The 26,959-nt window shown below is 36.1% G+C and overlaps 2 protein-coding genes and 1 pseudogene across 4 annotated transcripts; 2 read left to right on the plus strand and 1 right to left on the minus strand.

The window, feature by feature from the left end:
* Positions 1 to 244: 244 nt before the first annotated feature.
* LOC105782310 (helicase and polymerase-containing protein TEBICHI) lies at positions 245 to 15,407 on the plus strand. Of its 3 annotated transcripts, XM_052626451.1 has the most exons (26): positions 247 to 471; positions 797 to 1,212; positions 1,354 to 1,567; positions 1,644 to 2,516; positions 2,997 to 3,061; positions 3,240 to 3,345; positions 3,444 to 3,644; positions 3,797 to 3,997; positions 4,618 to 4,779; positions 4,894 to 5,133; positions 5,317 to 5,529; positions 5,729 to 6,079; positions 6,254 to 6,406; positions 6,849 to 7,070; positions 7,849 to 8,067; positions 8,347 to 8,464; positions 8,753 to 9,891; positions 10,059 to 10,256; positions 10,730 to 10,989; positions 11,160 to 11,349; positions 11,464 to 11,571; positions 12,559 to 12,911; positions 13,455 to 13,563; positions 13,685 to 13,825; positions 13,997 to 14,093; positions 14,166 to 15,407. In XM_052626451.1, the coding sequence occupies exons 1-26, from the start codon at positions 433 to 435 to the stop codon at positions 14,261 to 14,263; spliced, it is 6,486 nt and encodes a 2,161-aa protein (XP_052482411.1). In that variant the 5' UTR covers positions 247 to 432; the 3' UTR covers positions 14,264 to 15,407. The 3 variants fall into 3 exon arrangements, with proteins under 3 accessions (XP_012462434.1, XP_052482411.1, XP_052482412.1); XM_052626452.1 differs by lacking the exon at positions 247 to 471 and having other exon boundaries at positions 1,110 to 1,212; positions 1,359 to 1,567; XM_012606980.2 differs by lacking the exons at positions 12,559 to 12,911; positions 13,455 to 13,563; positions 13,685 to 13,825; positions 13,997 to 14,093; positions 14,166 to 15,407 and having other exon boundaries at positions 245 to 471; positions 11,442 to 11,571.
* A 1,086-nt stretch (positions 15,408 to 16,493) lies between these two features.
* On the minus strand, positions 16,494 to 23,284 carry LOC105782311 (uncharacterized). Its single transcript, XM_012606981.2, has 12 exons — positions 23,064 to 23,284; positions 22,795 to 22,922; positions 22,597 to 22,659; positions 22,219 to 22,340; positions 21,122 to 21,237; positions 20,223 to 21,030; positions 18,440 to 19,171; positions 17,885 to 18,106; positions 17,706 to 17,801; positions 17,418 to 17,612; positions 17,164 to 17,277; positions 16,494 to 16,981 (listed from the first exon to the last, which is right to left on the minus strand). The coding sequence occupies exons 1-12, from the start codon at positions 23,162 to 23,164 to the stop codon at positions 16,721 to 16,723; spliced, it is 2,958 nt and encodes a 985-aa protein (XP_012462435.1). The 5' UTR covers positions 23,165 to 23,284; the 3' UTR covers positions 16,494 to 16,720.
* Positions 23,163 to 26,596, plus strand: LOC105781710 (probable beta-1,4-xylosyltransferase IRX9H; annotated as a pseudogene).
* The last annotated feature ends 363 nt before the right edge of the window (positions 26,597 to 26,959 follow it).

Raw genomic sequence — 26,959 nt, forward strand, 5'->3', positions numbered from 1 at the left:
CCCTAACGGAGTGACCAAAATAAAAAATTATGTAATGCGAGTGTCTAAATTACAAATTTTTTATTTTGAATGATTAAAATGAAAAATTTTAATCGTTGTGTGACTATTTGTGTAGTTTAGTTTAATTTTTACTTTCAGTGAAGCCGGAAAAGGAAAAAGTGAAAAAGTTAAATACATGAAGGGCACAATTGCAAATACATAATACTAATATTTTTGAATCACCAATTGAACAGTATCAAGTATTAGAGATTTAAAACTCGCTCTCGCTAGCTCCTGGTCTCTCTATCTCGCTCTCGCTGTGGCTTTCGCCACCAGGCTTTCTTGGCGCTCAGTTCGACGATTCAAACATCACCACAACGTCGCATTTGAGACTCCCAACACCATAAAGAAAGATCAGTCTTCGCAGAGTGTGGTCGATCTTTCCTATTTCCGATGATGGCGTCTGGTTCGCCTCGAGCACGCATCGATAAGGTTTCTCCTAAATCATTTTTTTCTCAAAACCCTAATATTATTTTAATGTTATTTCGTTGGACGCTCAAATATCAAGATTTTGATTTTAGAATCGGATTATAACTTAATTTCTTTTTCCTCTTTTTTTTTTTGGATGAATTTATTCTCTTCGATTAATGTTCTTATTTACAAACTTGGAAGACATTTGTTTATTACCGAGTGTTGTATTTTGGGAAACTGATATTTGCAAGAGAATCCCACCTGAGAAAAAAAAATTGCGAGAAAAGTTTATAAAGAAGAGAAAGGCTTTGGATTGATATTTGCTTTCGTATTATTGGTTATGCAGTTTTTTGCTTCGAAGAAGAGGAAAACCCAATCACCTGGTTTGAAGACGGGGAGACTTGAAAAGAATGAAAAAACAACAGTGGAATGTTCTCCTAGTGCCAAAGGCACTTTGAACAGTTACATAAGAACGTCACAAGATAATGAAATCGTACACCCTTCATGTACAACTCGTGGGAAAGATCCTATTAAAATGAACTTGGCATCGGAGATTGATAAATCTTTCAAACATGAAAATGAACACTCCTTGTTATTGGCAGAAACGAAGTCTCAAGCCTTTGAAGAGACTCATAAGGGAATATCTATGGGTTTGTCTGAGGCAGGAAATGCTGCCTTTGGAGATCATGCTGAGGGTGCTCAAATCGGGGAAAATCCAGAATTAAAAAAGTTTGCTACTGATTTTTTGTCTTTGTATTGTAGGTAATACTGTTGTATCTCGTTTATTTCCAAGAACTGTTGATTTTTAGCCTTTTTTTCCTAGTATTTAGATTATGCCTTTTCTTCAACTCTGCCAAAGAAAAAAAAACATCTTATTATTATTCTAATTGTCTTCATATGTAGTGAAGTTCCAGTAAATGTTGATTCACCATCAGAGACGAAGGTGAATAATTTAAAGAGACATGGTGGTCCATCTATGTTGAGTGAGGAGGATAAAAGATTCAAGAAAAGGCATCTGATAGCCCAGCAGATACAAACAGTAGATATTGCTGTTTGTTCTACTAACACGAATCTTGAATATGAAACTGAAGAATTCCTTTGCAACCCTTCTCAAGATGTAAGTGATAACTTTGCTCTAGTTTTGATGATTGAAATTCTCCCCACTTTTGTTTGACAATCTTTTGTTAATTAAGGTAAACACTAGTAGCAATCCATTTGAGCTTCAAGCAGGCTTAAGAAAGTGCAATACAGCAACCAAATCTGTCCTACATACAATGGAATGCCATACACCTGGTTCATCAGTTATTAAAGGATGTTCTCATAGGACACCACAGTCAATGCGAGGAAGTTCTATGTTTTCTCCAGGGGAAGCTTTCTGGAATGAAGCTATTGAAATTGCTGATGGTTTGTTTTCTCAAAGTGATATTTTATCTGCTCGAGTTGCCGAAGGAATTAATAATCCGGAGAGCCAATACGAGGTAAAGAATACAGGCAACTTAGGAAATACAAATGTTGGTTACAAGTCAAAGGAAATTTCAGATGAATGTGAGAGCAGAGTCAAACTTCAGGGAATCAGTGCTTCTTTGGAGTCAGCAGTGAAGCAGAAGAAAGAGATAGATAAAGAAGTGTCTCTGCTGCCTGTCAAGCATCTCGACTTTTCATTTGAGGACAAAAACTTGGATGGAGGTATTTGCCATGTATTAGAAAAGGACAGTCAAGAGGCTGAAGGCAGTATTATCAATCATATATTGCCACCAACTGTTAATAAACTGATAGATCATGCTGAACTACAGAAAACTGAAGAGGGAGGAAAACTGGAACAGGCATCTATTCATGTGGTGCCCAAAGTGGAAGTTAATTTATCAAGTCAAGATAATGATAGCATAACTTCCATGTCACCAGCTAATGCAGCAAAGAAGTCAATTGGTACTGATGAAGGCAATGAATCCAGTACTCCATTAAGTTCTGTGGCGCTTAAAGACAAGCTAAGTATCAGCAGTTGGCTTCCTTTAGAGATATGCAAAATATATAAAAAGAAAGGAATTGAACAACTCTACCCATGGCAGGTATATTTAAATATTTGCATGATCCCCCTCCCCCCCCTTACATACACCCCTTGTAAGGATCAATTTGGACAGGTTGATTCAGCACTTATTGTTGGGATTTTGTTCTTTGGTTCTTAACTAAACCGTGATATGTGCCTTTTTGGGTTTGAATTGTAATTATAATTGCATTTTTCTTGATAATCATGCTTAAATGCATGCCAAGGTATCAATATTCAATTATTCATTCTGTAGTTCCATCCTTAGACATGCTACCTGGATATGCGCACACGTTTTTATATATGTTATTTATTACTTTTGCTATTGATATCTGTTTTTATGTTTTTGGCCTACTTTTGGTTAGTCAATCCATTAGTATTATGTTACTTTTATTGTTTATTTAAATGAATTGAATTGATGGTGCTGTCAAACATTGTTATCTTTTTCTTGGCTTTTTGCATACCGTGTTTGAGTATTTTATTTGCGTAAACTTCTCCTTTCCAGGTTGACTGCCTTCAGGTAGATGGTGTACTGCAGAGAAGAAATCTTGTATATTGTGCATCTACAAGGTACTTTATAAGTATTTAGAACTAAGGATAAGTTTTTTCATGGTCATTTTTTGTTCCTTTCTTTGACATTTTAGCAACAGTACCTGTTTCTGTGATAGAAAATGTTGTATAGGATTTGTTTGGCTCTTGATACGTTGTCTTGCATTATATATGCATAACCTTTTTCTTTCTGCCACAGCGCTGGGAAAAGCTTTGTCGCAGAAATTTTGATGTTGCGGCGGTTGATATTAACAAGAAAAGCAGCATTACTCGTGCTTCCTTATGTTTCAATCTGCGTAGAAAAGGTTGTTGGGCACCAAATATTACTCATTCACCAGATAATAGCTGATACAAACTAGGTCTTCTTGGGCAACTTATACTTATTTGCTTAAACATTCTGCAGGCAGAACATCTGGAGGTCCTTCTTGAACCACTTGGAAAACAAGTTCGTAGTTATTATGGAAATCAGGGTGGTGGCACACTTCCTAAAGATACTTCTGTAGCTGTTTGTACAATAGAGAAGGCAAATTCTTTAGTTAACAGATTGCTGGAAGAGGGTCGTCTGTCAGAAATCGGAATTATTGTGATAGATGAACTGCACATGGTATTTTATGACTAATCTTTTTGTTGGCCTTGCTTATTACAGTGCACTTTGGTTTTGTATACCTTTTTCTAATTGTCCTTATTCTCCCTTCATGCTTTTTACATTTTGGATGGACTAATGTTGATAGTTCCCTTGCCTATGATTCATGGCAGGTTGGTGATCAGAGTAGGGGTTATCTTCTGGAACTTCTGTTGACAAAACTTCGTTATGCAGCTGGTGAAGGCACGCCAGAATCAAGTAGTGGAGAAAGTTCAGGTTCCAGTAGTGGTAAGGCTGATCCAGCTCATGGTTTACAAATTGTAGGGATGAGTGCAACGATGCCAAATGTGGAAGCTGTTGCTGATTGGCTTCAAGTAAGTGAGATTTACAAAGTATCAGTGTTTCCTCATTTTGCCGTCTCTCTTTCCTTTCAATTGTTCATTAATATCTTTGATCTCATGAATGTTTTTCCTTCATGATATTGATGTCTGCCTGGGGATTGTTTATAATGCTGTGAAGCTGTTGGCTGGTGGATGTATCCATGACTTGGTTTTAGCATGTTGATATATTTATATTAAAATTCACCCAAATCAACTGATTTTAGACTATTGAACATGTGTGCTTCACAATAAATTATTTTTTTGATAATATTAGAATAATAGTATGCTCTATAAAGCTTTTTATAAATGCAGGCTCCTTAATCAGTCAACTGCTTATATTATTTGATTTTTTTTTCTGTTTTTCTAATAGTTTCTCACGATCCAATTGGATGGATTTTGTTTTAAATATTCCGGAATTTTATCCTGTCAAGTTTTTGTTAATCAATGATGGAGTTGAAGAAACAGAGTTCTTTAAAAGAATTCAACACCAGAAATATTTTACGTTGAAGGGTCATATATCAATTTTGTTGTCACACCACTTCTTTTTTCATATTATTTATGCCTTCTTATGTGCTTACTGGTTTGTCATTTGTTTGTCATCCCTCCGCATTTAGGCAGCTCTGTACCAGACAAATTTTCGACCAGTTCCATTGGAGGAGTTTATTAAAGTTGGCAATACCATTTATGACAAGAATTTGGATCTTGTTAGAACAATTCCAAAGGCAGTTGACCTTGGCGGTAAAGATCCTGATCATGTTGTTGAACTGTGCAACGAGGTTGGGACACTTGGTATTTTTTGCTGTATTAAAATTTTTTTGTACTTCATTTTTCAGGTAAGCTCTAGGTTTTATGAGTGTTGACAAATTTTTAATTTATGGAATGTACTCCAGGTTGTTCAAGAGGGCCAGTCAGTGTTGATATTTTGTTCTACTAGGAAAGGATGTGAATCAACTGCAAAGCATGTGGCAAAATTTCTCAAGAAATTCTCCGTCACTGCCCATGGTGATAACAGTGAGTTTATTGATATTACTTCAGCAATAGATGCCTTGCGAAGGTGTCCTGCTGGGTTGGATCCAGTATTGGAAGAAACTCTTCCTTCTGGTGTTGCATATCACCATGCAGGTCTCACGGTACTTCCTCCCAACTCTTATATTTGTTATTGTTGTTCTAGTAGTAACTTTTACTTGTTATTTTTTCCTTTATTACCCTGTACAAGTTACAATAATGTAAGTTTTTTAGCCTCTTATTGATTGTCCAATCTAGAAAGTTCTTTTACTTTTTAATGGTCAGTGTGTACTTTTATTTTTGTAAAGGTTGAGGAAAGAGAGGTTATTGAAACCTGCTATCGTAGAGGGTTTGTTCGTGTCTTAACTGCTACATCTACCTTAGCTGCTGGTGTCAACTTACCTGCCAGGAGAGTAATTTTTCGACAACCCCGAATTGGCCGTGATTTTATTGATGGGACTAGATACAAACAGATGGCTGGTCGGGCTGGTCGGACTGGTATTGATACAAAAGGAGAAAGTGTAGGTTCAATAATTTTATGGGTATCTGTTTTTGTCTTGTCATTTTTTATATTCTGCATTTACAGTAATTGTATTGACTCTAATAGTTACAACTGTTCATTTTCATTTCTTTTCATTGTATTTGAAATAAGTTTTCTTTTTCCTTTTTGGTTTTCCATTAATTATTAATTTTCTTTCTACCATTTTCACGTGTATACAGGTGCTTATTTGCAAGACAGAAGAGATCAAAAGAATTAAAGGACTTCTAAATGAAAGCTGCCCACCATTGCAGTCTTGTTTATCAGAAGATAAGAATGGAATGACTCATGCAATTCTAGAAGTTGTGGCTGGTGGAATGGTTCAAACTGCTAATGATATTAACCGCTATGTTAGATGTACTCTTCTCAATTCTACAAAACCATTTCAAGAGGTTGTAAAATCAGCTCAGGAATCTCTTCGGTGGCTGTGTCATAGAAAATTTCTTGAATGGAATGATGAGACCAAGTTATATGGTACTACTCCCCTAGGACGTGCAGCCTTTGGCAGTTCCCTTTGCCCAGAGGAGTCGCTGGTAAAGCTTATTTTGTTTGTATTGTTTAATTTCAAATTAGCTTTTTGATGGTCCTGCAGTTTTCGGCATTGTTTCTCTTTCTATCAGAACTTTTATGTGTGGACCATATCCCCAGTGATAGGAATAAAGTTTGTTATGTTGACATGAAGTATAATTATTTTACTACTCTCACAGATTGTACTGGATGATCTTTCAAGGGCTAGAGAAGGCTTTGTGCTTGCATCTGATTTGCATTTAGTTTATCTAGTAACACCAATCAATGTTGAAGTTGAGCCAGATTGGGAGTTGTACTATGAACGCTTCATGGAGTTGTCTGCTCTTGAGCAGGTGCATTTGCGTCTTGTTTAAATTCTCAATTCTTTTGGATGCATTGCGAATTTTTAACAGTAAATTTTAGCCTTACAATAGGCAAGCGCTATTTTTTACTCTAATCTTGAACCCTTGTCTCCCGGTTGCTCCCTTTCTTAGTGATGATTTACTTGGACTGCTTTGGCTCCTCTGCAATTATATTGTTTGTGTTTTTAAGTTACAACTGTTGATTTCTTGAGTCATGCTAAAGAGATATTTGATTTCTTGCACTGTAATCATGATTAATGGAAAGAAAATGAGATAATGGTGCTCCAGCTTTTTAGAAATGGGATATTTCCTAGTTGATAATACTGAATATTTTAACAGATAGAAAGAGATGATTTAACATTTGAATTCAAGAGTATTGTTGTTTCTGAATGATATGAAAGTAAAATTTTCTTCTGTATTTATTGAGATGCAGTCTGTTGGTTATCGAGTTGGAGTAACAGAACCATTTTTAATGCGCATGGCTCATGGTGTACCTATCTCCAAATCAAATGGATTAAGAGATAGCCTGAAGAGGTTACCTGCACAGTTTGGAAATCAACCTGGGATCAACAACAGCACTATGCTTTCAGACGAGCAAACACTTCGAGTGTGCAAACGGTTTTATGTTGCCCTCATATTGTCAAGATTAGTGCAGGTCTCTTTGCCTTTTTTCTCTCCATGTCAATTACACTATTATTGTTAGTGCATAGTATATGTTTCCTTATTACTTCTATTAAATATATGTGCCTGTAGTATATGATTATTATGATACTTTGTGAATTAAAGGCACAAATGTTATGTTTATGTTTCTGGTAAGTGTAATGCCAGTTGCCCACTAACCTGAGCTGGTGATGGTCCTGGTCAGACGGTGCTACATTCGATGCTCGGAGGTATCTCTGGTGATATGGCTGGTGAACTATAACTTTCTGGAGATCAAACAACTCTGGTGTCCCCATACTGTTGGTCTATGTCATCCAATGACTCTAGGCCCATCTATTTGGTCTAACTATGGTTTATAAATAACTCTGAAGTATCGATTCCTTTATGAAAGGTATCGAGACTTGGCAGTTTATCGGTATTGATACCCAGCCTTTGGGTATCATTACCAGGATCCTCTAATTTTTTCTTCTAATTTTGCTGTGATGCTTGTAAGTACCGATACTCACCCTTCGAGTATTTAAACTTGGCCTATAAGTATCAGTATTTGGAGTCTAGGTATCCGTACTGCAAAGTCAGTAGCCAAAATAGTGAAACAGGGGAGTTGCAAATTGATGTACTCCATGTAATTATCTCCTTTCGTCTTTGACCTACTATGTCTAGTTGTTCAATTGATTGTTCCTTGTACATAAGTCTCTGATCATGCATATCATTCATAATTTTCCCCCTTTTTTCCTGGTGTTTTAAATTCATGTTCTGTAAATTCTTCAATGAAGGAAGCTCCAGTAGGTGAGGTTTGTGAAGCTTTTCGAGTGGCAAAAGGCATGGTGCAAGCCTTACAAGAGAATGCTGGAAGGTTTGCATCGATGGTTTCCGTGTTCTGTGAGAGACTAGGATGGCATGATCTAGAAGACTTGGTAGCAAAGTTTCAAAATCGTGTTTCTTTCGGAGTCAGAGCAGAGATTGTAGAGCTTACTACTATTCCATACGTTAAGGTAATATTTTGTATTCTTGAGTTATAGACTTTGTTACTTCAATTCTCCATTTTAAACATGTGTGGCAGATGTTTTGGACTGACATTGGCATAACTTTTACTCTTATAGACAATGATTATCTATTTATAAGAGAAAAACTTATGAAATGCTGAATTAACTTGTAATGTGAATATACAAGAATATCATCATGCTGATTCATTACTATTTATGCGTGGTAGAGTGTCTGATGATCTTAGTTTTTCCATTGCCTCATATTTGCAATTTTATGTCTGATTTTAGGGGTCACGGGCTAGAGCACTTTATAAAGCTGGTTTGCGTACACCTTTAGCAATTGCAGAGGCATCTATTCCTGAGATTGTTAAAGCTCTTTTTGAATCCTCCTCGTGGGTTGCACAAGGTGAAGTTTTTTCAAGGTTTTGATTATATTATTTCCCTAATCAAGGGTTATGGAAATGATAGATTATTTTGATGCACTGTCTTAAATGTTTGATGCTTCCTTAATTTGGGATAAATCTATTACTTTTATTGTTATGTTTTTTTCTTTTTTGGTTATCTGGCGTAGGTTTGTTTTCTTGAAGTAGTTACTTTATTATTAAAAACAGATGCTGTGTTGCTTTTCTTTGTTTTTGTACTTCTTTTTTCTATTTCAATTTTTACCATATTGACAAACTTGATATGTCTTTAGAAAGCTTAGCACAGCGACGCATGCAGTTTGGCGTGGCAAAGAAGATCAAGAATGGTGCACGCAAAATTGTCCTAGATAAAGCTGAAGAAGCCAGGGCCGCTGCCTTCTCAGCTTTCAAATCACTTGGCTATAGTGTCCCACAATTTTCTCGACCTTTGATATTGAGTGGAAGTCCAGGAGGAGAGGAAGCTGCAAGTACCGGTGCTGGGGATGGCTCTCCTTGCAATGTTATTGGGGTTGAGCAAATCCACACGTCAGCCATGCCACTGATGGAAACTGGCAAGAATTTGGAGAAAGTTTCTTCACCTAATGAAGGAATAATGCTGACAAAAGCCTCAGCTGATAACTTAGTGGCTTCAGCAGAAGTAAACATAGACACTACCTTGCAGAGCAACTTAGGTTTGGAAAATCCTGCAGCTGTAACTGGTGACAAGGTCAATGCTGTCGTTGAACAAGGCAGAAGTATAAAGATGGCAACTGTTAGTGAATATCTGGATCAAGGAATGCAGGATAGGCTCAATGAAGATCTCTCTGTTGGCAATGCAGATAGTGCTTGTGGGAAAGGTCCTCTCAATGCAGTTAATGCACCAGGTGGATTTGATTCTTTCCTGGAGCTGTGGGAAACTGCTCCGGAATTCTGTTTTGACGTTCACTTCAACAGACGATCAGAAGCAAATTCTGTTGCTCCCTTTGAGATACATGGCATAGCAATCTGTTGGGAAAATTCTCCCGTGTACTATGTAAAATTGCCCAAGGATTTACTATGGTTGGATAATAGAAAAAACAATTTCTTATCAACAAGTGCCTCTAGTGGTAAATGCAACAGCCTACCCCCAGAGCATATGTTGGAGATGGCTAAATTGAGATGGAAGAGAATTGGTGATATAATGGGAAAAAATGGTGTCCACAAACTTACATGGAACTTAAAAGTGCAAATTCAAGTGCTTAAAAGTTCTGCCATTTCTATTCAGAGATTTTCTGGCATGCATCTTGGAGGGAAAGATATGGGTCTGGAAATTATTGACAACTCATGCTTGTTATTACCACCAGTTCTGATTAATGATGGATTTGATATGTGCATCGCAGCATGGATTCTTTGGCCTGATGAGGAGAGAAGCTCTAGACCCAACCTAGAGAATGTAATTTGCTGTGCCTGTTACAGAAATTAACAATTTTGGGTTAATAGATTAAATAGCTCTTAATGTTGGTTCTTAATTTTCATTTTATTTTTGGCTAGCCCAACTTATATTTAGACCTTGAAATTGTTAAGACATTCCTTATAGTTCAAGTTATTGTGATCTCTTAGGAAGTAAAGAAAAGGCTATCCAGTGAGGCAGCTGCAGCTGCTAATCAGAGTGGCAGGTGGAAGAATCAGATGCGGAGAGCTTCACATAATGGTTGCTGCCATAGAGTTGCTCAAACACGTGCCTTATATTCTGCATTTTGGAAGCTACTCATCTCTGAAAAACTTATTGATGTGTTTTCATATATTGAAACACCATTGGTAAGCTCTCCTATACATTTTCTTGAGGGACTATAATTAGATCTAGGCATGTCAAACTGTGGTGGTAGGTAACTCTAACCTAAATAAGGGGTGGGGAGTTTAATGCTCTCCCATCCCTGTCCCTGACCTGGATCCCAGATTAAACCCATCTCTGGTGCCTTAATGGCAAAGATGGTTGATTCCTTAAGGGTAGTGCATTAGTGATGTCTTGCTTCTTAGGTGATGCCTTCTGGCATACTGCTTATGAGCAGTTGTTAGTTTTTGACTAATATTTTTCTTCCTCTTTTAGGGGTTCTAGTGTAATCCATGTTGGTGGTTTCTCTTGAACTTATTCTTGATAATCTATTATGCGGAAATAATAGTTTCTCATCTTAGAAGCTATGGAACAAATATTTTATAATGATTTTGCTCTTTAACTGGTTCCATTCTTGAAGCAATGCACAGTGATATATTAATGTTAGGTTTAATATTAGGTTAGGGTCCTTGCTGAGATGGAGCTTTGGGGAATAGGCATCAACATGGAGGGATGCCTCTGGGCACGAAACCTGTTGGGTGAAAAACTAAGATATCTTGAGAAGGAAGCTTATAAGTTGGCTGGCATGAAATTTTCATTGAGCACAGCTGCTGATATTGCAAATGTTCTGTATGGGCATTTGAAGTTGCCTGTGCCAGAGGGGCGAAATAAAGGAAAGCAGCATCCAAGCACTGACAAGCACTGCTTGGATCTACTGAGGTATTTCAAAAGTTATTTTCTTTATGCATGTTATAGATGCAGAACCATAAACAGGGTTTCCAAAAGTGTCATAAGGTTGATGCCAATTGTTTATGCATTAGAGAGCATTAAACATCCAATTATTCAAGGGATGCTGCTTTTATTCTAATATGGATGTGGTTTGGATTTAGGGATGAGCATCCAATTGTTCCAGTCATTAAAGAGCATAGAACGTTGGCAAAGCTCTTAAACTGTACGTTGGGATCCATTTGTTCACTTGCTAGGTTGTCTCGGAGTACAAACAAATACACATTACATGGTCGTTGGCTCCAAACATCGACCGCAACTGGTCGTCTTTCAATGGAGGAACCGAACCTTCAGGTTGTTGCATTCTCACACTTAAAGTAACTTGTGTAGTTTTCTTTTATAAGATTAATTTTATCATTTGTGTTATGACCTATTTTGTTTAGCAGTTTGTTTGTTTCTGATATGTAGTGTGTTGAGCATATGGTTGAGTTCAGTCTGAGCAAAGATAAAAATGGAAGTGATGCCAATACGGATCACTATAAGATTAATGTCCGTGACTTTTTTATTCCTACTCAGGTAAGGATTGTTTAGCTTGTGCTCCTTAAAGTGCTGCAATGCTGTTACATGCTTTCAAGTATTTACTAAAGAGCTGCTTTTCAGACACCTACCTTATAGAACTGTTGTTAGTTTTTCTTCTATAACCTTCTTAAGTTTCTAAAAGTAGACCAGATTGTCTTTGCAATTATGTGTTGTATGCTGATCCTAAAAATAGATCCTAGTGTCTTACGGTGTAAACTATGCTGGAAGATTAGAATCTGTGGATCTTCCTTTTGTTGGATGGTTGCTCATAAGGGTGTGCTTGGTGGGTGGAAAAGTGAAGAAAATAAATTTTGAGTGTGCTTGGTAGGGAAGAAAAGTGAGAGGAAAAAAAATAGGAGAGATTATCATTTTTAATCCTAATGCATAAAAAACAGTCATTTCAAATTGGAATGATGAGAGAAGGGACAATGAGAGATGCGAATGTTAATTTAAAGTTACACATTTTTCAAATATTTTATTTTCTTTCCTTTCATTTTTCAACTCTACCAAGCAATGAATGGAAAGAAACTTACTTTTTCTTTCCATTTTTCCATCCTTCCTATCAAGCACAACTATGGAAAGAAAAATTATATTTTCCATTTTTCTATCCCTTCAATTTTTCATCTTTCCAATTTTCTTTTTTCACTCTACTAAGCAAAGCCAAAAGGTTAGGTCAGTTGATCTGCTGATTGTTGGTTGGTTTAAACTAGGGAGGTGAGACTTTTGTAGACTAGTGGGTGTTGCAAGAGTGGGTTTGAATTTTTAGCAGACAGCTTTTATAAAGCTGTAAGTGGGGAAGGTAACCAGCTTTTCATTTTAGGTAATGATGGAATTCGGGGGTTGGGACAGAGAGGACAAGGGCCTTTGTCAATGTCTTTGGGGTGCTTATTAGGAGTTCTTATTTCTTTTTTAATATTCATCAGAAGGTCATTATTTGGAAGTTGTTTGTCTTACCATGGTGAGTATTTCCCACTTTAATTGCAGGATAACTGGTTACTATTAACAGCAGACTATTCTCAAATAGAGCTGCGGTTGATGGCCCATTTCTCCAATGACTCTGCTTTAATTAAACTCCTTAGTAAGCCACAAGGTGATGTTTTTACCATGATGTCAGCACTATGGACTGGGAGGGCAGAAGATTCTGTCAGCTCCAATGAGCGAGACCAAACGAAAAGGTTAATCTATGGAATTCTTTATGGAATGGGTGCTGACACACTTGCTGAACAACTAAACTGCACCCCAGATGAAGCTAAAGAAAAAATTAAAAGCTTTAAAAGCTCTTTTCCCGATGTTGCGTCCTGGCTTCGTGAAGCCGTGGCATCTTGTCGTCAAAAGGGGTGAGGAAGTTCTTAATTATTTCTTGAGAAGACTAGATAGTGAATCAGTTTCATATGGGATAGCCTTCCAACTAGCATCATCTCATATTCTATTCCTTCTCTTAACTCATCAGTTATATATGAAAATGCTGCGACTGTTTACTTATGACGACTAAAAAAAGGGGAAAAAGGAAAAAGAACTATAAAACAATTATTTTTATTGATTGTCTAATCTGCATTCTCTCCAATTAATTTGTTCATTTCAAAAAAAGAATCTTCTTTCCTTTTATGTCTTATTTGTCTGTTATTGCTCCATATTAAAGGGCTATTGCTTTGTAAACCTCTTATTTGTGCTTCGAATGATTTATATCTGCTTAATGTCTTACTGTTCAGAGTTTCTATCACTGGCGTTAATTGTCTGCATCTCTTCAGTGAAGGCTTACGTAATATCTAATACTTTGAGAAATGCAAAATCTTAATGTTGCAGCATGCTCAAAATTTAATCTTTATCAAGGAACTCTTATTAATTTTTATTTTTTTTCTCTATATTTGCCTGTAATCCAGATATATAGAAACCCTCAAGGGAAGAAAGCGCTTCTTGTCGAAAATAAAAATTGGAAACAGCGAAGAAAAATCAAAAGCTCAAAGGCAAGCTGTGAATTCTATTTGTCAGGTAAATAGCAAATCCCCTCTCTTTTTCTTTTCTCTTTCTTCTTTTGCATGTTTGAGGTTACCTTTGTCTATAGGTGACATGAAATCATAGCCTCCTATTTCTGATAGTCTCTTATCTACAGGGATCCGCTGCTGACATAATCAAAATAGCAATGATAAAATTGCATTCCGTCATCGTTGAAGGGGTTGACAGCCTAGAATCTGGTTCTTCAATTTTGACCAAGTTTCACATGCTTAAAGGCCGCTGCCGAATCCTTTTGCAGGTTTTTTTTAGAAATTGCTGCCTTCAATTTATATTGTTTCTCTTATTATGGTTGCTTCAATGAATCACTTCCTCCTACCATTCTGCCTCTTTGAGGATAATAATTCATGAAGATTTTCTTAAACTCTATGCTCTAAAATGTAGTTGACTGAATCTATGTTATCATTTTTAGGTGCATGATGAATTAGTGCTGGAAGTTGATCCTTCAGTGATAGATGAAGCTGCATTGCTGCTGCGAATGAGCATGGAAAATGCCGTCTCCCTTCTAGGTAAGTGTTTACATATTTCTTAACTACGTTGTATAACACATTTTCATGTTTCTTTTTATTCCTTGTTTCCAGTTCCTTTGCGTGTTAAGCTGAATGTTGGAAAGACATGGGGTTCTTTGAAGCCTTTCCAGGCTGATCAACAAATGGAGGAAGCTATATCAAATGTTTAGATCAGTAGGAGATATCCGGTTCTCTACTTCGAATTGCAGTTATATCAAATATGAATGGAATATGATCAAGATTTTAACTTGCTGGAGATCTTCTGATTCCGATGTCTTCGATTACAGGTTTAAGGAAAATATCTCTTAAAAGGGAATTTTGGTTGAGTGGGGGTGCAAATGGCATATAGGAATGGTTACTGGCTCAACTTTAAGGACTTGGAAAGCCAAATTCTATGGGATCGATGATGCATATGGTGACAGATTGCTACTGCTTTGGCTTTTGCCAAAGGAACCATGTAAGCGCTGGTTGTTTCTGAGTTGTGGTTGTGGCATAGGAGACAACTTATGCATAATTCTGCTTATGGCACACTATAGAGATTTCACCTGCCATGCTCTGCACCCTTATCTGCTATCATCTACTTTTTGCGTCGGGTTTATTTTTCTACCTTGGTAGAGATCGTGTGAACCTTTCCCGAGCTTGGAAGTAGTAAATCATGTACTCTAGTGACGTTGCACAATATTTGTCCTCTCCTTGATTGTGTTCTTCATCATCTCAGCTTCCATTGATCCAGGTTTCACTGAAAATTTGTTCAAATTTTTGGAAACTTTTGGGAATGTGGCAAGGCAGAGAAGTTGATATTATGTATTTTCAGTGAAATCAAATCATTGCTGCTCCGGAATGCATGCCATTTTTCCAGATTGAGAACAACTATATCTGGATCATCAAAGACTTGAGATTTTGGGTCGCTCCGTGATTGTAAAGAAAGGTTTCTGCTTCACCTTTGCCTCCAACTTTAAACAGTCATGTCACACAAGGCAGCTCCTTTGCCTCCGGGGATCACGTCAGTGTCACCTCTGGCTTTCATTACCTGTTTTCACATGAGCTACACGGTTCCCATTGTTCATAGAAGCGTCCCCAGGTTTATCTTTTCCTATGTCGACATTTCAAATCAATCCTCTCTAAATGGAGGGGTGGTTTGAACAATAGAGGTGAGGTAGGTCAAGGTGGGTTTTTTCTTCTTCTTAAAAGGTATATCAAAGTAATTTTGATATTTGTACGGTTTGCTCTACCTGTATTTATATGTTCTTTTAAAAAGATAATAAAGTAACAATTCATTATACAATCTGAAAGTAAAATATATATTGAAATGGATATGGAGGTAGTAATGGTATTTAGCATTCACGGCAAAACAGGGTGAAGGTTGAGACAAAGCTTGACCAGTGGTGGATTTGATAATATTTAATTTGTGGCCCCAAGAGTTGAATAATTATGAATATATTCAACATGGTGATAGTGGTTATATTTAAATTTCAAAATCCATTACAGAGCAAGAGGAGAATTCAGTATGTAAGGCAATTGATGATGAATGAATCAATTCTCATATTCTTTCGTGATAAGTATATACATGCTGAACATATTCTATTCCTTTTATTCTTCCTGAATAAGTGGAAAAGGTAATGTTCAAATTCTACCTATCAATTTTAATCCTTATTCTTTTCAAAATTTGATATTTTAACCTTTTAAATCTATTTGGTTAAATTATGTCATTAGTCCTATATTATGCCTAAAGTTATAGATTTAATCTAGTTCGCCAATTGTATATTCTTAGTGGCTATATTTTATGAATTTCAATATTTTAATCTTAATGCAAACAACAATCATTAGAAGACATAGCATTGCAAATGTAATAATATATTTGACACATCAAATTTTAAAAATATCAGAACTTAATGAATTCAATAGTTATCACTTGGTTAGGATTAAAATTTTTAAATTCTAAAAGTACAAGGACTAAAAATGACCAAATTAAAGTAAAGGTACTAAATCCACAACTGGTCTAATAGCAGAATTTGACCAAATATAAAACATATTCTTGGTTAATAAATTGCAAAAACATAACATGTCATTAGCAGTTCAACTTTTCTATTACATAGGCTCTAGCCTGATTCCCTTATTACATGGTTGTATTTGTCTGCTCAAGCTTGATCAAGTTTTGAAAATACGGCTTGATTCAAGCTAAAAATCAAAGTACTCCAACACAATTCAATCAAATTATTTATCTAATAAATAAAAATTTGATTCTCATAATCGTTCAAACTTAATCAAGTTATTTAATACGAAGCAAGTTTTAGCTTTTCTATTTCTTGCTTTGAGTACCTATAAATTTGTCAACCATCTAAACGAAATTCTAAGTTAAGCTACTGAGAAAACTGAAAAGATAGAAAGAAGATTCCATCATAGTAATAATCAAATAAATCCATTTTGATATAACCTTGCACCAAATTGCTAAAAATTCAATTCGACATTTAAGAGCGGGCATGATACAATATTTAGAAGAGTACTACAAATCAGGAAGAGACATACCTCCAAATCTAAGCTCAAACCATAAAAAGCATCTCTGTCAACTAAAACAAAGTGTATTTTGTTAGTACACAAGTGTAAATGAACATTAAGCCGAGACTTACTCATCTCCAGTTTTCTTGTAGTTCTTTCCTCTCGGACAAAGTCCAGGTTAAAAAGATTGCTGCCATGAGTGCCACGATTGTTATGAGGAGCAGGGCGTAATTAAAATCGTCTGTGAGTGAATCGTATGTCCTCGATGGTGCAAGTTGAGTAAAAAAGAGGTCCACGCCATGTGCGAAGACGAGGGTTGTTGATTCCAGCTTAGCAGGCACGGTTATTATACCTCGAAGACCTTCCACTCGAAGGGCATGTGTAACATAGGACTGGAAACAATTCATTAATGACTGTCAGTTATGATTCCACATATGCATATGTCCATGGGTGCATGCTTGCATGATACTAAAGGAGAATCTTAATAAATTGGTATTTCTCAACCGAAACGATGCTACCACTTAACATGTATGAAAATTAAAAGAAATAAGCTGGCTAATATAAAGAAACTAACTTGAGGAATGATTGGCAATGAATCAGTTAGTGGTATAATGCCCTCTTCTTTCTCTGCTTGTGTGGGATTAACTGTTCGACGAGGATCCAAGAAACGCTTCTCAAGTGCCAAAACCTGTAAAACATGGTTGAGTTCATGCAGCAGACAGAAGTACCATACAATGCTATTATTTGTATAAAGGAATACCAACGCTTTTAAAAAGAAAACATGAATAACTCATAAAGAAGCAGTGAAGGCAACCCTATCTAACAAACCTGATCACCAATTGTACCAATTAGAAGCTGCTTTGAAGTAATACCCTTTGTGGTTGAGGTCACAGCTATGGTTTTCACAGAATGAGTGAAAAAGTAAGATTGCGATTTTGTTATGACGTCTGGGCGAGAATATAGAGAAATCGGCGAGGTAAGGTTGTGCTTTCCAAGAACAAGCTTCCAAACATCTTTATTGTCCTGTAAAATAGTATTTAAGTTGGAACAAGATAAATTTAACTGAATTAAGATACAGGCAGTTCAACGTAAATGACTCAAGTTCGGTCCACTTACAGCCCGAGATTGGTCATAAATTTCAATGACTGACATCTCATATCTGTGCGCTTTAAGATTGAAGTAGTGATAGACAACCCAGTTCTCACTAAAAACCTACAATAAACAAAAAGCATTATCCATTGTATCCCTTTCATAGCTGCTTGTGACACCAATGCGAGAAAATAATGTAAACTTACAGCATGAACAGGACCCTGTGAGCCATGATGGGTCACTCGGTGCAATATACGGCCTGTTACAGTGTCAATAAGATATGCAACCAACCATGATTCTTCTGGTGTAACAGATCCAATTTCACCACTGCCTTTGAGTGCAACAGTTGCCACAAAAAGTAGATTTCTTGATATATATTTATACATGACCTCCTGGTCTGCTATAACCTTTGCTTGAGTATGTACAACCTAGAAAACTCAAACCAAAAGTCATTAACTATGGTTTATACATGCAAAATTCACAACAAGGCACCAATAGACATTCAAACATTTAACCAGATTTACCCATCTTCCGTAGCCCCCATTAACCACATGACACTACAGCACAAGAAAATCATACAGAACTGGTTTTTATGAAATAAGAAGTCAATACAAGTCTCATGCAACGGTTAAAAGCCTAGAGTTGAGAAGTGCATAACCAAAAGCTTTAACTTGTGAGAGCAGTCAATTCATGCAATATTGCTGTACACTGCAACTAAGTCCACAAAACTCCTAAGATCACCATGCTGATTGACACTTTACCTCATTCAGTTTTCTAGTGACAGTTGCAATGATCTTTTCTGATTCCGAGGGGAACACAATTGACCACAACTCCCTGGTGTCAAAGCAGACTTCATCAGCCACTTCACCAGTGCACTTGCCCCTTAAAGCATGCCCCTTGATTATGCCATTATCATCCTCGACAGAGTACCAGTATATGTTTGAAAACTCACGTTCGAAAATACTAATAGCCTCGGGTGTTTTGGGGTATAAATGTGCATGCTTATCAGCATCAATTAACAGATGGAGACGTTGTTCTGTTGAATCTGTATATGGCAGTGGAATAACTAGTGCAACAGAATGAACAAGACTTAAAGAACTAAGCTCCTTTCCTGTATAAGTGTCAACAAAAGAAAGTGCACCTGGTGCATCAGAACTCGGACCACACTTGCCAATTACAAGCACAGATGGATTTTCATCCATAGCGTGATGATGCGGAACTTGCCACTTGTACAAGTTTAGTCCTATCGGATGTTGACACACCTTTGATTTTTGTAAAGACTGTAACAAGTAAGACCAGACAATATGTCCATCTCCAGTATGCAATGCAAAAAGCTTCCCTGCCCTTGTTAGTACTATAAGCAGCTTCCGAAAGCCATTGTGATCTCGGGTCATTTTGCTTTTCTCGGAATTTTTTAATCTCATACTTTGTATGGCTGCTATATCCTGAGGGCTTGCAAGCATTAGTGTTCCCTTGAGCTTCAGCATATGACCCTTAAGAAAAAGAGCACCTTGTCAACACATTGTTAAAGAGGATTTATAACCAAAGAAATGCATCTTCAAGTCCATTTGAAATAATGAAAGCAGTTATGGAAGGTTTGAGCGTTTTAGGAAGTTCATGTTTCTAACAATAAAATAGCATAATACTATTTAGAGAGTAGACAAACCACTTAGCAAACTCTGTGGTGAATACACAAAGAAAAGAAAAAAGTAGGCTCAGAAATGTTTATCCATAATCTTTACAATATCAGAACCACATCAAAGATTATGGGCACATAATCTTATGTTAACTAAAGGGAGCTGCAGGCCGTGGGCTTCTATATCAGAATTATGGGCACACAGGCATTGAATGCTTCACTGATTCAGATTCGGCAGGATCAAAGATGGATAGGAGATTAACTACCGGTTACTGTGTTTATGTGGGAGGAAATCTAATTTCTTGGTAAAGCAAGAAGCAAAGTTTAGTGTCGCGGTACAGAATCCGAATATAGAGCTATGTAACAATCTGTGTGTGAGATTATGTGGTTACAACAATTACTGGCTGAACTGGGATTGGAAAAGTTGTTACCAGGAAAATTATAAAGTGACAATCAAGCTGCTCTTCATATATCTTCCAATCCAGTATTTCATAAGCGAACCAAACATAAGATTCAACAAAAGCTCATACCAACAGGTTATGTCAGAATGGGAGATCAATTAGGAGATATCTTTTCAAAATCTCTTAGTGGATCTCAAATTGATTATATTTGAACCAAGCTAGGCATGAATAACATCAATGCTCCAACTTAAGAGGGAGTGTTAAGAAATGTAAATAGAATAATATAGCTGATTATTAGGTATTATTAGAGATTTGATGATGAATGAGATACAGAATTTCATTCTCTCTTTCTCCTTGTGCCTCGTTAATTATTCTTTCAGGATTTCGTTATGATAATTCAACATGTTATGAGAAACGAAAAGAGTTATCATGCAGTCAACCAACACATTCAGTTAAAATGAGAAGAACATTCTTGAAATCATCTTATAAGATTCATATTTCACATACCTTAAGCCATTCAAAGAGGTTGTGCTCCACTTTTGCAACAGATACACCATCCCTTTCCACAGGGAGTTCTGAAGTCGTGACATCAATTATTGATGCCAAACCGTCTTCCCTGCTCCAGACAATCTCACCTTGTTGCAATAACAACAATGAATGATCTTCCATCACAATCAATGCCCGAAATCCATAAGACTTATCGGCTCTGATATAATTATTGATGTAAATCTTGTGGACCAGCCCACGATGCTGGTCCATTTTAACACTTTCTTTAAGCAAATTATCATCCCAATTGTGAGCAAGCTTTACTCTGAGATGAATCTCGGGGCCTGCACGTTGAACCAATGCAAATGCTTGTTGGCCCTCAGAGATTGGGAGAGCATCACTAATAGATGTTTCATGATTTGTTTTTTCCACCACTTCCAGCTTGTTCTCATCTGTCACTCTAATAACTATGGTAACTGCATTCATTTTAATTGCAAATATTCCTGTAACTGATGAAGGTATTATTTTAGCCGGTCCAAAGGAATCCTTGACAAGATTTGAAATTGGCGTCTGTTGAAAACTAATCATTCCATTTTGGAAACTTACTGTCAGCAAAATCAACCCTGTGGAATCAAGGGCCACAACTGTCTCACTAAAAACAGGTGAAACTTCTCCCAAAAACCCACCAGAAAAGGCAGCACTTTCATGCTTCAACAACTCTCCATTTAAGGCATTGATTTGATACATCTCAAACAGGGATGAAGAAGCAAATCCTACAACGTATATTAAATTACTGCCAGGAGGCTGAATTACCTGCTGAACCTCGAGACTGCAAGTAGCATGGCAATGTACATCAATCATACAATTAATCTGAAAGAGGAGGAAGCTGTTGAAACATAAAACTTTTTAATTGGACTAACCTTTCTCCTTCAAAATCCTTCTCCCAGAGAACCTCCCCATCTATGCAGGAAACAGCATTGAGACGACCATTGCTGAAAATGATGACTATATTATCCTTTTCAATTTTCAAATTTGTCTGCAAAACATCAATATACTATATAGTCAATCATATGTGCTTCTAGAATTATACAATTTCCATGTAAACCGCTAAATACAATTTCAAACGGCCTGTCCAAAGGGAAGGTATGAAGTTCTACTGGAAGATATATGTTAAAACAATAATGAATGGATAAAAGTCACGGCAATAAGAAATATTCAATAAAGAACACTTCTATACATATACTAGCCTCATCCTATAAGATATAGGGACAGCAATGGAGCAGAGCGGGGGCAAATATTGCTAAATTCATCACCGCTCCACAGTTGGCATGCTCTGCTCCACCACCAGCCCTGCTCCACTATGGATGTATAATCTTAAAAACCACAACCACTTCCATGGATGTTGGATACATCCATCTCCGCCCCACACCACTCCTTTTCAATTTAAATTTTTTTAAACATCTTTAATATTTTCATTCTTTTTAAAAGAATGAGTAAATATTTAAACAGATTTTTTCAAAAAAAATTTAAACATAAAATATATGTATTCTTTTTTCTATATTAAATTATTACATTTTTACCCCTTTAATAGTTTATATATATAAGGATAAAATAGTAATTTCATATAGTAGAGCGGGTAGGGTGGAGTAAGTAATTACCAAAACTATTCCATACCCACTATCCAAAAGAAAAAATCCACCCCACCCCGCAGCCAGTTTTCAAAGAAAAATTCCGCTCCATTCGAAGCGGATTGGTTCGGAATCCATCAAACGGTTCGGGTTTTGCCTTCCCTAATAGAATGTGCTACATAGTACAGACAACTAAAATCTTTTGGATTAAAATTTAAGGAGAATAATCTAGATTGTATAACAGAAAATCTAATAGAGAGGATTCCTATACAATCAGCCCATCAGAAAACATCAGAAGCCATGATCCATTGAAAACAGACTATCAAAAAATACAAAGGGAAATTATGTTAATTAGAAAGATTATGGAAAATGGAAATTCTGATGCTAACCGGCACTAATAACAATGATTTTGAGTGCTTTGGACCCCGAAGAGAAGATTCCCACACCATCTGCCCATCGGGAAGATTCCATGCTCTCAAAATACTTCCTCCTGATGAAAGGGTAATGACATCTACAAGAATGAAATTTATTCAAAACATAATCATCTGTACAAGCATGAAGTCACGCCTTCCCTTACTGACACCAGAAGAAGAAAACAATAGTCATTCAAACAAAATATCCGATCAAATGCTCAACTAACACAAGTTAGAAACCGAACCAAGTAATACAAGAACAATAAATAACTAAAACCACACAAGTGTTTTGTTTTTTTTGCTTTTTTTTTTTTTCTACTTCTTTAAAAGTAAATTGGATATCAGCATACTTACACTTTCCAAGAGCAATATCGATTCCATCGATGACATCGTTAGACCCAAGAACATGTCTCCAAACTACATAAAAAAACCAGCCATAAACCAAACAAAAGTTCAATAGAAACTGAAAACAGAAACCGAAAACAAAAACTGAAGAAAAAGTATAAATAAAACAAAACGCGATAATTAGTAACTCAAATGAATTGGACTTACAAATCTCGCCTTGGCGGAGATCAAGTAAAGCTACAACGTTCTCTTCAGTGGATACTACAACTCGTTTCCGACCAGTTTTATGAGTGTGGAACACAGCTTGCTTCACTTTCCCGAGGTATTGTTGATGCCTAATAGATAAAAAATTTTTAATTAGAATTAAAAAATTAAAGAAAAAAGAGTTGAAGCTGAGTTTGAATCAAGTTCAATGAAGTAAAAAGAGAGCAAGAATTGTTGTTAAATGTGAAATTGAAGCGAGAAGTTGAGCTTACCAATCCACCAGGCCTACTTGATCTTCGTAAAGAGAAAGGATTGGATTTAAAGAAGAAAAAAAGAAGAGAATAAAGAGAATAAGAAAGGAGCCAATCGCCATGGCTATGGCTACGGCTACGGCAATGGAGGAATATTAGTTATATCTGCTTCTCCCTATTTGTCGGGAAGGAAAGACAAACAGATCTGAGTAAACTCGGAGGACTGTCGACTCCGGTTCATGGGCCTTTAACCCTTAATTCTTTTATTAGTTTTCAAATTAATTATTGAAATTGAACTTAAAATATAAATTTATTTCACTTAAAATTAAATATAAATAAAATTAGATAATTTTTACTAATTAATTCAATAGTTTAATAAATACTAATTTTAAACTATGAAAATTTGATATTTTAAGTCATTTTATTTTATTTTATTTCGAATAAAATATAAAATATATGTATAATATTTTAAATTAAAAAATAAATAAGAGAAATGTTCGCATTGATGAATTGATGATGTATGTTTTATATAAAATTTTATTGAATAGAAGAGTTAGAAAAATAAATGTAATGGTTAAGTTGTTAAAAGGGATACCCAATAATCTTAAGTAGGAAATATGTGTTTAATTGTATTCAAATTTATATTTTATTTTATTTTATGATCATAATTGTGAGATACAACTAAGGCTCAACCAGAAAATAAAAATAAAATTAATTGAGAATATTAGTTATTAAATGATTTCTAACATATTTAAAATTTTAAAATATATTTTTATACTTTTTATAAATTTAAAATTTAATTGTTATACTTTTATTTTTAATAAAATTAATATTACATTTTAAATTTCAAAATTCAGTTCCTGAGACATATATAATTGTGTATGATATATTCGAATATTCACCTTACCAATAATTTTTAATAATATCTCAAAAAATACCATAAATGGAAATAAACTTCATATTTGACTAGAAAGTCAATAATCAAACTCCACTTACCAAAACAAAGGTTGAGTGTCTAAGCTGTAATGGCTAAAACAGCAGAAATGAACCTAAACTGGTGCGCCCGTGGCGATTGCCTTATCGGGCCGCCATGGATGCCGTGTGCTGCTATCACGTCCTCACACACATGTATTAAAACACCTCAATCTCTTCCATTTCCATTACTAAGAACAAAACAAAGCAAGTAGCAACGGAGCGACAGTGCAGGCTCTCAACTCTCAAAACCAATGCAAATCTTCCACAATTTAAGACTTTTGGGGTCGAAAATTGAATACCCATTTTCGTTTTTAAGGTAATTCAATTAAAGGTTATTTCAAAACCATTGATATAGTTGCTTAGACAGTTCATTGTAGTTCAACAAGTTTACTTTGGCATTGTTACTGGAAAACGTTGCCATATATTTAAGTGTCGTATTAGTAAAGTAAACCTATTTTCTGATAGAATTTGGTTGCTGTTTTGTGGTGATTCCTTATTGATTTAAGAAGTAAATCAGACTAGTGTTGATGGCATCCATTAGAAGAAATCTCCTTTGCCTCGGCAAGGGACTTCGAATACTGGGGAGGAGGCTGAACGTTCAGCTCCTTCTCCTTTATCCAATCCTGCATCATGTAATGAGAACTATCCACCAATTGGTGGTAGATTGCTATCTTCTCTTTTCGGTTTATCGGATTCTCAAGCTTTGATTCTCAGTGTTTTCTCGACAAAATCAGCTCGGCCTTTCGACAGGTGTAAACAGAAGGAACAAGTTTGGAAGAGGGTCCTTTTACATTTCTTCATCTGTTTCATAGTTGGTCTTTTGATTGGGTTAACACCATTCATTTCCATGGACATTTGTTATACGAATCCCAGTTCAAGGGCCAAGCATTCTCTTATGGGATAGTATCAACAGTTGGTAATTCTCTAAATCTCGATAACAAAGGGATCGATGACAATGTCGGGAATTTAGATAATGCCATGACGAATCCTACACTTCTTGTCGATAAAAATCAGGAAACTCGTAAGCTTTTGATAGTTGCGACTCCGTCATATACTCGACTGCTTCAAGCTTATTATTTAAACCGCTTGGCATACACATTAAAGCTGGCTAAAGCTCCTTTACTGTGGATAGTTGTGGAGATGAACTTGCAGTCTGAGGAAACCGCTGACATCCTAAGAAGGAGCAGTGTTATGTATAGACATCTTGTTTGTAAGAGAAATCTGACTGATATAAAAGACAGACAAGTTCACCAAAGAAATGTGGCATTATCTCACATCGAAACTCATCGTCTTGATGGAATTATCTACTTTGCTAATGAGGATAATGTCTGCTCAATCGATCTCTTTCAGCAAATGAGGCATATTAGGTATCTTCTTCACATACATACATATATGTATTGATTATGCTTACTATGCATTTCCTAATGAAAATGAAAACGAAAGTTAGCTTATTTAGGTCATGTCTTGGTTATGCTTCTTTTAGTTAGTTCATTTAGATTCACAGCTTGTTTCTTTTCCCTTTTACATGTGCTCACTGCTGTAGTTTATTTCACTCTGGTCTTTGTTTATAGGCAGTTCGGGACATGGACTGTGGCCAAACAAACATAGGACAAAAGCAGATTTTGTTTGGAAGGCCCTGTTTGTAATGGAGTTCAAGTCATTGGTTGGCATCTAAACAGACTAAGTCGGAGATTCCGAAGATTCCATGCTGAAATGTCAGGGTTTGCCTTTAACAGTACCATACTCCGGGATCTAAAGCGTTGGCATCGACCTACTCTTGAACCGATTAAACAGCTTGACACTGTCGAAGATGGCTTCCAAGTTAGTATTTCTTAGATCTTCTTTGATCGTCTTTTAAGTTTCTTATTATTTTACCTCACTGTAGGAATAAGTGAAAAGACATAAACAAAAACGAAACCTATAAAAAAGGTGAATGGAATTCTTGAAAACTCGGTGTGCAAGACTGAGACTCTGTCCTCCAAAAATTTACCCTTGGAAGAGTTATATGCGCCATAAACTATGTTGAAATGCCTTGGTACATATTTCTTTCATTCTTTTAATTTCCATTGCTTTGAATTGGAAGGTAAGCTCATTCATAGAACAAGTTGTGGAAGATGAACGCCGGATGGAAGGCTTACCGCTGGACTGCTCGAGAATCATGGTTTGGGAGCTTAGTATTGAATCATCAAATTCCTTCTACCCTCAAAAATGGTCAGTGAAGAATAATTTAGACGTTATTGTTCCACTTGCATGAAATTCCGGATGTGAAAGGAGTCTAATTTTTGTTGTTGAGGTGAGCATCGATTCATTCTCAAGAAAGCAAAGTATTTGTTCAAAAAGTTTAGCATATGAAATGTAAAACAACTTGAAATAGAAGTTTATATCAACTCGAATTCTGTGTATTCATCTTCCAAACAAGAGCAAAGAAGATGCAGGAACATAACATAAATAGATATAATTTCTCACTGTCGAATGGATAATGAGAAACCAAACTAGTGCTTCTAGACTATCACCAAGCTGACTTCTCTGAATTCTACCTACGTTCGTGTTTAGAAATATAGCAACCGATTCCTAATGAACCAATTTGAGCTTTATTTCATACCAATTTTATAAAACTTTATATGCATTCCATGATGGAATGATTGATTTTCTATACTAGTGTTCATGTTGAATTTGTCATTACAGATAGCAGTGGCCAAGCATATGGAACACTGATACACTTACCTCCTAGTCGAAATGATCCGGTACTTTGCATACTGGTCTAAACTGAAGCATTATACAGTATATCGTTCATCTGTTTCCACAGGTTCGTTTTGGTTGAGAGAAATTTCATTGGCCTAATGAATAGTATACTTTAGTGATATAAGACTGTAGTGTTGCTTTGACTCTCTAACCTATGTTGCACCGGCTCTTCACTTTTCTTAGTACCCATATGCAACACC

This window comes from Gossypium raimondii, chromosome 13 (assembly GCF_025698545.1).
Source record: "Gossypium raimondii isolate GPD5lz chromosome 13, ASM2569854v1, whole genome shotgun sequence".
NCBI lineage: Eukaryota > Viridiplantae > Streptophyta > Magnoliopsida > Malvales > Malvaceae > Gossypium > Gossypium raimondii.